The following is a 12739-nucleotide window of genomic DNA, read 5'->3' as shown; positions in this document are numbered from 1 at the left end:
TGATCGAGCCAAGATGTTAAAACGCCTTCTATTGTTCGCATATGCAACATGGACATCCATCGAGCACGAATAGTTGCATTCAGGCGCTAAGATCAACTTCGTGTCTCTCACTAAAAATTGATCGAGTCAAGATGTTAAAACGCCTTCAATTTTTCGCATATGCAACAAGGACATCCATTGAGCTCGAATAGTTGCATTCAGGCGCTAAGATCAACTTCGCGTCTCTCACTAAAAATTGATCGGGTCAAGATGTTAAAACGTTTTCGATTGCTCGTTTATTGCAAATTTGTAAATGTTGCGTTCTTAAGTATATTTTCGGCTATCAAGGAAGTTCAAGGAAACTTAATTCGGACGCATGATGGGCTAGTTATCACCAAAATCCAGTTTCTCATCTAACAGACCTCGTATTTCAGGAACTAATAGATCGAACTATGTATTCTGTACTGTGAGAAGCAGGTTGATCTTAATTTGACGCTCCGATCGATATTTGTTGAACTATGTAAATATCCGCGTCATAGCACGAGAAGATGTTTATGACCACAATGTTTAAGCCCCATTAATGCTTGATCACCACCAAAAAAGGATGTATATTTTCACATTTTTTTTTTTACTCAAGGCAATTTACTTTATCTAATTTTTCCTATTTTATTTAAATCCTGCAAGCCAGGGAATGGTCTACTCGGTGAATATGTCTTGTAACATGCATTCGAAGCTACGATATCAGTGGTAAGCGTGATATTATCACACTGAATGCAAAGTGTGCCTGGGTGGGTAAGAATATTCAGTTATCCTTGAAAATGATGATCTTTGTTACGTTGTTTGATGAGAATCAAGCAACGAAGCATGAAGTTTACTTTGAGAGGGGAATTAAAAGTAGGACAAATTATTTGCTCCGTGAAAAAAGCGGGTGGATACTTTTCTTGGAAAGCAGAACGGTCCATAAAAATTATTCGTTGCAGGTATTGTCCAATTAGAGTTGTGTCGGATTTCTTAAAAAAATAAAGAAAAGAGGAAAGGACCATATCATAACAATTGTATGAACATAAATGCTCAGTTTCTCTCTTCTAAAAAGAGCTAAATTATACAAGAGCAAAAAAAATCAATAAAAAAACCTTGATTTATACTGCCGTTAGATTTAATTTTAATACCTCAATTATGAACTGTTTCAGAGTCATAAATATTAATGCATGCATGTGCATTACAATAACATAAGGTGCTTGAAACATATTTATTAGGTGCATGCGTATAAATGTGCGCGTCTGTACGCGAAATTTTCACTCTTACGTTGTTACGTTGTTCCAAAATATTCAGCAGGATTGCACTGTAATCGTCAGAGTTACACAAAAAATTATTTTGATAAATAAAGTAAATTTTAAATTCAGCAAAATGACATTTTTTGGAAAATAAATAAGAGCATGGCTAACAATTTTATGATATTTGTTGAATTTTTCTATTCTTTTTTTCATGAAATTGTGTTCGCAGAAATAAAAATTACGGAAAGGATAAATTATACTTGTGTATAAGTATAAAAGAAATAAAAAGGTCAACAGCAACTCTCTGATGATCAATTTAGTATATACCGTACGATTATTGAATAGGTCACTTTTAAATTCAATAAAGCTCCCTCATTTATTTTCATTACTTATATTTTCAATTCGTAACTCCAATGTCAGGGCGGTGTGTTTAATACCACTCACAATCAGTGTTGAACCTGTCAATAAAATTATCTTAATACTTCCTTCGCGTAAAAAATGCTTCACCACTTACGTCACGAAGGAAACACAGATTATCAATTTCTGAAACCTGTAAGCGTGAGTATTTTTAGCAACACCAATATTTCATCCTTGGTTTTTCCTATTTATTTTCAATGAAATATTAAATCATTTTAACACGTAAATCTGTAAGCATCAACGTTGAAAATTTCAAGATTTAACTGTTTTTTGCTGGAAGTTTTTACTTATCTCACACCCACCATGGATTTTCAGTGTGACGTTGATGCGATATCAATTCACTCTCGTAATTGCATGAAATCTACAAGCACGCGAATCTCCATTCGCAGGTAGACAATGACAAAATCTTTTATCACTCGAGGGAAAAAGTTACTTGAATTTAACCCCCAAAAGGTGTCCTCGTGAATCAAGAATGAAATTAATTGAATCAATGAGGTTTCTTTTTAATGCAAGGACTACTTCTTGACAAGAACATCTTTTCTTCGTAGTTCCAAATGATTTTCTTCTTAACGACAATTTTAAGAATACTTCTGGCTAGGCCAAGTCACTTTTTTCGGTGTAGCATAACATATCGACGGTGAAACTACCAAACCACGTATCTCGGTTTGTGACGTCGCAGACTTCCTGTCATATTTTATTTTTCAAATGAAAAACTACTTAACATCCAGTCTTGAAAATTTCTGTGATTTTTCCTCTTTGTGCGGAGAAAATTCCGTGAAAATTTCAAGGAATGATATTGATTTGGTCTACTTAAAAAAAATAAAATGTGAGCGTAGATTTTTAAACACCGCAAACGAGATACGTGGTTTGGTAGTTTCACCGTCGATATATAATACGTGCATTTTGACCCTTTGTTCCGACGACCCTCACATTGGTGTTAAAACGGCAACACCGCATCCCGTTTTTATGTAATCACAGATTCTCAACGGAGCGAAAAAATAACGACAAATTATCCCTGCGCTCTCGAAAGATTAATCAAGTTTTTCACTGATAATGATGCCCGCAAGGTAGGATGAGGAGAATGCGGGCAGGCATTTCACGGAGTGGACCTACTAAGTTCTTTGATTGAAAAAGTTAGGGTGCCGCAGCTTAACCTGCAGGAATCTTTCGAGGAGTTTTAATTGATCGCACTCGGAGTTCGCGGATTCACCTCTAACTTGCATACCAATAAAAATTAAGGACGCTCGGACTCCCTTTGAAAGGCTGTGATTTTCATTCATCAGAGATGTGCCATGGCTAATTTCTCCGGGATGTAAAATACTGGGACCCACCAGATGATTTTTGTATTTTATTTTCCAAATTGATTTTAAGCCCGCGCTGAATTCAGCTTTTACCAGGACTTAAAATCATGTTCATGAGTTTATCACAAGGCTGAAATGAATGGACCTGAAAGGATTTTTATGGATCAAATAAAAAATTACATCTTCGGTAGCGAACATTTAAAAACTGAATAGTAGCTAGAAAGGTCTACTGAATCAATCACCTTATTACTTTCAGTTAGCCAACAATACTTGACTATGAAATTAGCTCGACTATACTCATTGCAATCGCACGTACATGTGTGCGACAACAATTGCCGCGTCAAGAATTGAAGGCGTTTTTATCTCCAGGGAGAATTCCTCGATTAAGTAATAGGTGTACAGGGACTACCTGATCGCTTGATTCGTGCGACACTGAGATTATTTTCAAGAAGAAAAATGGGTAGTTTAAAAAGTGAACCAGCTGACTTCAATAATTTTACGATGCTTGGGTGCTTGTCTGACTATAAAAGGAAAATCTCCAGATTATCCTGCGTAATATATTAAACGAAAGAAATTATTTTGCCACTACGATTTACAACGATACTATGAGACTTCTACAACGATATACAACGAAAGGGTATAAAATAGCTCCAAAAGCACGGCCCGCCCAAGTGAACATTGTAAACAGCAATGTCTCTTGCTCTTGACTTCTGATTTTCACTCATTAGTGACGCGAAGGGAGTTTGAAAAGGCGGGGGCGAAAAAAATACTTTTCCTCTCTCTCTGTTTTCACTCGTGATATTTAATTTGAAAGATTGTAATTAAAATTTAATGCATCGACGATGACGTCAAAACATCCGCAAGGACAAAAAACATAGGGGAAGAGGATGTTAATTTTCCTCCTTTTTCTGTACACTTTTTCCTCACTTTCTCAATTTGTCCTTGTAATTCACAGGAATGTAAGGGCTTGTGCCTTATTTATTTTATTGTCTCTGCGCCTCATTTTAAACTACATTCATTTTATACACACATTTTTCATACTAATAGCAACTTTTTTTCCGAATGATTTTTGCAGTAACCTAATATAAACATTTTGAAAATCGCGCTTTGATCAAATCAGCCTGAAGAAAAACTGACGATAAACGTGAAATAAATCAAATAATTGAATGATACCCAAGTAATTATTTGCGACATAGCAGGAAAAAAATGTTACTGAAGGTGGAAACTCAAATTATTCAGTGCAACAAAAACTCCGCTTTGGGGTGAAAAAATATAGATTTTTCAGTTTTCAATGATACACTGTCTCCAATACTCTCAAGGACATAGAGTCAAAGTTTCAACCCGTAATTTGCATGATAATGTTTTAGACGTTTGAAACGACCTGTTTCAAAAGTTGACGACAGTGCCGTCAAACTTCAACGACGTTTGTCTCTTGTCCCTAATTTTTCATCCTCAAACTTTGCATCGCTGCCAAATGGTCACTTTTGTGTACTTTGCGCCAAACGATGCAAATTCGATGCTTTGTAAAGCTGCGCAGTATAGTTAACCTAACTCCTCCCAACCGTAAGACAGGTAAAGTATGACGATAGAGATGATGATTTCGCCAACGTGCGTTAAAATGCAGTAGAAAACTGAAATTCTCAGTACAGAGCAAAAAACTCACTTGAGCACAAATTTCCCCGATCGAAAATTGAGCTCAAATGAGTTCTTACCCTCTGTAATGAGAATTTCAGTTTATAATGAACTTCACCAAACGTTGGCAAAATCACCAACTCTCTTTGTCAAAATGATTCGTGCGTCGAGCCGCTATCAGTTTTGTCGAGGCACATTTTGTCCAACTCCATCACATTTCTTTGTTCCCCTCACGAAAGAACGTAACTATAGTTATTTCAATGTTGTAAAATACCTCATAGTAAGTTGCATCTCTACCAGGAGAATCTAGGGCAAATGTGAATGAAAATTTCCCTGATTTCTCTTTCCACGTAAGAATAAGAAAAATGTCAGACAAAAATTGCACAGGTACATTCGTTGTCCGATCCAAGTTTGCAACCTTGAAATATAGTTACGCTCCTTCGTCCAGAAAACTACGATTTGTCTCTGGTTCTATTACTATGCAGTACTGTCATGATAGCGAAGAGAGCAGTAAGTGCATGCTGGGATGAACCTCGAGACATATAAAAGCATGCGCTAACCATGGCTCATCCAGAAGTGCACTTACTGCACGGAGAAAAAAACTTCGTGCGTGGGACCCGAAGTTTAGGTCATATGGATCCCCGAAGTTTTCGGATTGAGCATCTGAACACTTTAGGTCCAGCTGCTGAGGTTTGGATCACACATCTGAAACTTCAGTTCTGAAGTTCAGCATCTGAAGTACTTCGGTTTTCACATTCGAAAAACTGCGGTTCTCACATCCGAAAAACTACGGTTCTCACACCTGAAGTACTTCAGATGTAAGAACTGAAGTTTCAGATGTGTGATTCGAACCTCGACAGCTAGACCTAAAGTGTTCAGATGCTCAATCCGAAAACTTCAGAGATCCATAAGACCTAAACTTCGGGTCCCACGCACGAGATTTTTTTCTCCGTGTGCTCTCTTCGCTATCACGGCAGAGTAGTCTACCCATGTACCTCTTCGTAATGCAGGTTGCCTACCTTTTTCAAACGTGCTGTACGAAGCGATGGTCTGGTTGACGTGCGGGTCCGGCGGCTGGGCGAAGGAGACAGGCGACGGGGAGCGGTGCGGGGGCGGAGTCCGGGGCTTCTCCCTTACATTGGTCGTCGTCTTCTGGTACTCGTACTGCTGCACCGTCGTCGGCGGAGGTGTGATCGGTCTATAACTATTCGAAGTCGTCGTCTTCTGGTACTCGTACTGCTGCACCGTCGTCGGCGGAGGCGTGATCGGTCTGTAGTTGTTGGAGGTCGTCGTTTTCTGGTACTCGTACTGCTGCACCGTCGTCGGCGGCGGCGAGACGGGTCTGTAGTTGTCGGAGGTGGTTGTCTTCTGGTACTCGTACTGCTGCATCTTCGCCGGGGGTGAAGGCGTCGCGGGTAGAGCGTAAGTCTTGTCGCTGCCGCTGGAGGTGGTCGTTGATTGGTAGTCGTAATGGTGGACCACCTTCGGCGGGGTCACGGAGCGGGTGGTTGTCTTCTCGTAGTCGTAGCGGATGATCTTCTTGGTTCCGGCTGTCGGCGATGGGGTGCGCTCGCGGAGTGAGCGGCCGATCTCCTCCGCCGTCCGGGAGGACTGCGAGCGGTAGTCGTAGGATTTGACGGTCGATGCTACTTTGCCGTTGTTCGCAGCGATGAGGTTGGAGTTGCGGATGGGGGAAGGTGAGCGATCTCCGCCGCGGCCTGTGTGGAAAATAGGGATGAGTAAGGAATCGAACGTTGGCCGTCAAACATTCACATCATAAGCTTGGAATAAAGGGATCGCATGATATAGTGCTTGGTCATGACTACACTCAGAGAAGAGGAAAAGTCGTTGGTAGGCTTCGACCAGACCCTATTCTGATTAAAGTCCCTCCACGCATTTGTCGTTACATTTACCATAATAGCCTCCGATCATTGACCTGCTCAAAGTTCAAGTTCGAATCAAATAGAGACCGATCTTGAAGAGATGTATACTTTGATCAAAGGTTATGACCCTGAGTGGCAAAAAATAAGTTATGTCGTGGATTACTGTATCCGTGTTCTTACTATTTTTTCTTTCTCCCTCCCCCCGTCATGAAAATCCTTTAAAGCGGAGAGGATCAACCTGTGAGAGAAATGGGACTGAGAATCGTAAAAACAGCCGCCTCCTCTTTTAAGTTCCTCTTTGATTTTCAATTCAGTTACTTCGAGCGTTCTAAATATCAAAACATTCTAACATAGGTTTGTACTATTATTTCTCTCAAGTCATTTCAGTTATCAAGTTCATTTTAAATTTCAGATTTTTGTCTAGGTGTTCTGATTTTTATGCGTACAACTAAGCCGTCTTGTTGTTAGATAACTGACTCGAGAGTTATTGAGCCTTAGTTTTCGTTACCGTAGACTTCCGTCAGGCATATGTGCTTTTGAAACTATTAAAATGAACGTTTCTTGATTCTTGTGGGGCTTCACTGTCATATTCCATGACTATTTCAATAACTGCTATTGTTAAAAGCTCACCAGCTGATATTCTCCTAAAACTCAAAGAAAATAAGCACAGCCCAAAGACTTTGGAAAACACACATTTTTTCAGTAAGATTCTGTTTTATTTAATTCTCAAATAATGGTGACACATACTTGATTTTCACTATCAGGCTGCAGTAATTGCGCAAAAGTATTATCGAACATTCGAAGTATTTATTTAATGTGGAGTAAAAAAAGAGGAAAGAAAATAAAAATCCCTGGGACATAGACCAAGCTCATGATGCTTCTGTTTGAAAACCAACGAAATAGTCGTTCGGCCATGCTAATAAAATAAATCTTCCCTGACCTCAGAAAGAGCATACTTATTTTTATATTTTTAGTCACTTCAGACAGGGTCTACTTTCCTCATTCTGAAGTGCTCCCTCCGGATTGTGTAAACAATGCTGAATAAGTTGGCAATCGGCACCTGCAGAGGGTGGGATTGTTTACACAAATATTTTGTTTACTTTTCTCGATCTTCGTAAAAGCAAAGAATAGATGTTTCACGAGTAGATGCGTTGCTTGAAAGCAGAGCCTGATTTCGAAACATTTTCGGAAATTCATTAGGCGAGGTTTTCTACTAATATACATTTACACAGTTAATATACACTTTGTTTAATGGTGCGAAAGTTACGTTTGTGCATTATTTTATACAGAATATAAGTAATTTGTTCTTATTATGCGTGCATGTGCGCGCGTGATTTTTCATTAAGACATGCCTGTATGAAGCAAACAATAGATCTGAATCAACCAGAAGTTTCCATAGTCGATTGGAGACGACCTTTTGCGAGAAAAATGATTCACTGGAAAAAAAAACACATTGGATCTAGAGTCCAGACTCTTGAAAACATTGACAAGAAAAAATACTCTTGATTCAATCAGATTTAAACTTGAATCAAAAGGAAATCCGCTCAAATTAAGAGGCTTGGTTCTTGATTTAAGCAAAAATCCGATTGAATCAAGAGTATTTTTTCTTGTCGATGTTTTTAAGAGTCTGGACTCTAGATCCAATATGGTTTTTTTCCAGTGTTATTAATCACTAAAAAAAACTACACGGTAGAAAAGTATGATAATTTCAACTATATCCTCAGCTGATTTTGACGCTAGCCAGAGATGTAATTGCACTGGCCACAAAAAGGGTTGAGTTAATCAGAAATGAGATGGAATCAACTACTTCATTCCTCAGGCTAGTGCCCTTCAGCCAAGAATATATATGTAGTTGAAATCGTCGTCCTTTTTTCCGTGATAAGCATCATGGACTACGCTCCAGCTGAATTTTGATGAGGCCATAAATATTATTTTTCACTATCTCTCCAAAAGCTTTATTAAACGGTACAGTACTGTAACACTCGCAATTAGTCCATTACAACTTAACTCTCTTTTCCACGATACCGCCTTCTATAATCCTTCCTTCTTGTTTGATTATTCTTCTACCACTCGCATTGTATTTTGAGACAGAGAAACTGACGGTGGTAAGTTTAGAATATGTGTTGCTTTAGTGCTTATTAAAGAATGTAGTTTTCATACTTGTGGTCCTGGATTCCTGGAAGTAGACCTCCTTATGCCTGACGGGTGATGGCGATTGGTCCCGAATGGGCCGGGTCAGGGACCCGTCTCGGGAGCTGTTGCCGACGAATTTCAGTTCTCGCCGTGTTTCGGAATCGGTGCGCGGGGGCAGAACCGTCCCGTAGCGCTTTTCATGTTGCTCCTCGAAGGTTCTCTGTTCGATCCGGGAGACATGACCGCCTACCCGAGGAGAATTTGATGACTCACTGCGGAAAGAAAACAGGTAGGGGATACAATGTCGTAGGCAATTATCGCCAAAAATTTGCAAGCCAATGGGCTGACTATTGAAACTGATAGACAAAGCGACAGACAAAGAAGACATAGGAACTATAGAGCGATCCTATTGGTCGACATGGTTGGTTTTTATGGACTAAGGAAGAAAATGAAGTCCTCTTCATGAATATGGTAATAAAAAATAGACTTCATGGTAGCGAAAACGGGAGCGCTGGTGACATCATCCACAAGTATTAATAATGCTACTAGATGTTTGGTTATCTTCACCCGATGGCAATCCACCGAATAAAACATCAAGAAGACATTATGGTAGAATTTATGATGCTTTTAGAATTTATAAGACTTTTTTTAGTGTTAGGCTATGAATTAAACAAAACAAATTGGTTTTCTTTTTTTGAAAAAAATTCTGCTAAAAATATTCTTTTTTTTCTGCGTGGGAGGCCATTTAGTTAATATAATTTTTTGGCGTAATGGCAGCATATTTTCACTGAATTCTAGCTATAGCTATGCAGATTGGTAATGAAGTTAACATACTTACATTTTTTCGCGTAGCTCAGTGTACTGACTTTTTGGACTTGGCGTAAGCGCTGTACCTGAGAACATTGAACATGAATTATAAGTGTGCACGTCCATATGCGTAATTTTTAGGTTCTTCGATAGAAGCCATAAGAAAGAAACCCTGTCACTCCATCCTCAGAGTGTCTGGTTTTTTGGACGACCGTCTAGTACTTAAATTTTATGTGTAAATTTCCCAATTTTTTAGACTCACCGTAATGGCACAGAGACACTAAAAGTATGTTTTTCAAAATATGTCTTGGAACAACAAACTGTTTTGTGGTTCTCTTTGAAAAACGAGGGAGAAAGTAGGCTATTTCAAAGACAACTTTGGAACAATGTAGGAGATAAGCTACGATAATATTTGTACGTTTACAATATGATTGAAAGTCTCTTCTTACTCATCTTAAAACATTTCTAAATGAATATGAGTCATTAAAAAATATCACAAGTGGAGGAATCATTTTTGATTAATTTGAAAAATAGTTTCCAAATATTTTAATAATTATTTTTCAAAGTTTGCATTTTTTAATTTACTTTTTTAAAAGTTTACTGAGAGAAGTGTCTGTAAAGAGTTTACTTTTTTTAATTATTATTTACAAATGGGTTTCTCCAGAATATTTTTAAAATATTTTAACTTCTTATTTTCAAAAGAAAACATAAACGAAAAAATTTAACGAAAAAGGTTCTCCGGAAATTCAGAGTTCCAGAATTTACCTGAGTGCAAAAGTTGAAATTCACAATTTATTCAAAGCATTACTTGAATGTTCCCTAAAAAAGCGTTTCTTAAAGTTTAGAATGAATCGTTTTCGAAAGAAACCTATTTTTCGCCGTGCAATTAGAGGAGGGTCATTATTTTTCATTTGAGTTGGCAACATTGCGCCGGGGAAATGAGTAAGCCGAGACGTGAGCCAAAGCATTTAAAAAATCTCGATCAATTAATCCAAAGGGAGAGCGAAAATTGCCCTCCCCCTCAACCCCCTTGCAACCCCTCCCCTCTCCGACCGCCGAGCCATGGTCCGGCGAACTTGAATTTTTTAAGTTGGAAATGATTGGCATTGAGCTTGCGCTGAGAAATTGGGAGATGGATGGATGTAAGGGTCTATTTTTAAGCACCTTATCCATCATGCTTGCTTCTACGGCCAACCTATGAGTCAGACCTACACGTCGTCGCCAACTCGACTTGTCGCACTGTGTAACTTCACATGGGGCTTGAAGTAAAAATGGAAAATTTCATTGTTTACGCCACTGACTACTTCGCGGCCCAACCCCTCAAGCGCTTTGCGCTTCATAAGGCGTTATGCGTTACGAGTTAACCTGATGATTTTTGTATTTTAGGGCAAGATACGTAAAACTGCGGACGCTATGCCTTCAAAATGAAGAGAAATAAGAAAAATTTTCTGAGAAGAAGTATTGCGTAACGGGTTGCGGGAATCTCACCCCCTCAACTTGCCACATTAATTGAGAAATTTCGCCCCATCCCCCCAAAAAAAGGTAAAGTTGCGGATGTATAAATGCGAAAAAAGGTAAAGTTGCGGATGTATAAATGCGATAGGCTACGGAAATATAGCATTTAACATTCCGGCAAGGTCGACTTGCCGAAATTTTACTCTCATAAAAGAATCGTTAAAAAAAGAAATAAAAAATTTAAAAAAAATGTGGGGAATTTGACATTCAAAAGGTACATGACAAAGTACACGTGACATGTAAAATCTTCATGCACAAATCGAAACATTTCTGTTGGTAAATTTTTTTTTTAAATTTTTTTTTTTCCAATCCTCCAATCTCATAAGTTAACTAAAATTGCTGAGGTGTCAAAAATCGGAAGTGACTATTCCGATTCTTCTTACTCGGCTCATATGCATTGCATTTTGCAATAAGGAACTACTATCTCTGGAGAAACAAATATATGCCATTAGCTTCCCTATGCAAAAAGGTGTTTTTACAGAAGAGCCAGAGATAGTGGTTCTTTATTGCAAAATGTAATTCATCTACATTCTTTTAATAATACGCAAGGAAAATTGGACATAGTTTTCCTGTCATGTCGGACAGAGACATTAAAAGGAGAATGCACGGTAACATTGTGGAGGCATATCAAACATATCAAGCAGATGAATTTAAGTGTTGGTGTGTTTCTGAAGTGCAAGTGCAGTGCCCTCTACAATATTTCCTAAAATATGAATATCATCGAAAAATATGACTTTAATCTAAAAGAATTCAAAGAATTGATTAATATCAGAATAATTTGAGTTTTCGGTGCAACGATTTACCATAATTTCAAAATTTACAATTAAATATTGGTGCCCGATACTGTAGCCTTACGACTCAAACAAGAGACGTCAGAGAGTACTATCCCCCTAGATTCAACAGAAACAGAAAATTAATACAAACTGTTAACAAAGCTCACCTGAACTGGCAAATCCAGTTTTATGTGTGATGTCCTCCAACAGGCTATCTAATTCGTTAATATTTTGTTTAAGTTTTGTGTCTGTGCTTTTCGTGACGTCTGAAAAAGAAGAAAAACCAGGCAGAAGCTCTAGAATCAGTCATTAACAAAGCAATACTACGGCCACAAGGAGAAACACCTCCATAAGCTTATGCGTGCACAAGTGTTTTCATGCTCGCAAATGAAACTTACCTACTGCCACAAAAAACATATTCGAGACCCCCCACTCCCCCCTTGATAATGTCTCATCTTGCCATCGAAAATTACAGTAACGCTCTTTGGGCGATGGCTGGCAGAGAGCGCCTTAGTTTTCGGCGATGCGTACTACCCAATACAGCCACGAGCGTACTTGTTGTAATTGGGCCATTAAGCAAAACGAGTAAATCTACAAAAATTAACTTTGAAAAAACACATACGTGCCAAAGCACTACCATGTACTACACGTTGATTTTTAAAATTTTCTCTGTAATGAAAGTAGCTTACGAGTTTGTCGAGTTAAGCCATCGCCATTCCAGGTCCATAGATAGCAACGTGCGTACTGTTGGAAGAACATTTAATAGGGGAATGAGGCTGCCAAACCAAACATATCACTCCGAGATTGCCAAAGTTTTTTATGCTTCTCAGTCCCGCTGAAGAGCGTATCTTATTTTTTAGCATAAACGGGCAACGTTGTCCGATTTCTGTTCGGCACTCACATTTTGTCGTGGCATTCATGCATCGTAAAACCCTCCTCAATATTTTCCTACGTTGCGATAGGTCATGGATTGGATTAATGTGGGATGGAGTATAGGAGGATAGGGAAGCGGGGTACCTGTAAGC

General features: G+C 38.6%; 1 protein-coding gene across 4 annotated transcripts in view; it reads right to left on the bottom strand.

Annotated features, from left to right (window-relative positions):
- LOC109029951 (uncharacterized) overlaps positions 1-12739 on the bottom strand; it is a 95003-nt gene that overhangs the window by 5863 nt on the left and 76401 nt on the right. For 3 of the 4 annotated variants that reach the window (XM_019040676.2, XM_019040675.2, XM_072298034.1), the window contains 4 exons: positions 11882-11980; positions 9458-9512; positions 8647-8891; positions 5623-6321 (listed from right to left, as the gene is read on the bottom strand). In XM_019040676.2, coding sequence (XP_018896221.2) covers positions 5623-6321; positions 8647-8891; positions 9458-9512; positions 11882-11980 — 1098 coding nt within the window. The remainder of the gene's footprint in view (positions 1-5622; positions 6322-8646; positions 8892-9457; positions 9513-11881; positions 11981-12739) is intronic. The other variant, XM_019040677.2, reaches the window with a different exon arrangement.

The sequence above is a fragment of the Bemisia tabaci genome, chromosome 3 (genome assembly GCF_918797505.1).
Source record: "Bemisia tabaci chromosome 3, PGI_BMITA_v3".
Classification (NCBI taxonomy): domain Eukaryota; kingdom Metazoa; phylum Arthropoda; class Insecta; order Hemiptera; family Aleyrodidae; genus Bemisia; species Bemisia tabaci.
The sequence above is the reverse complement of the archived record's forward strand: the minus strand, read 5'-3'. Positions and strand labels throughout refer to the sequence as shown.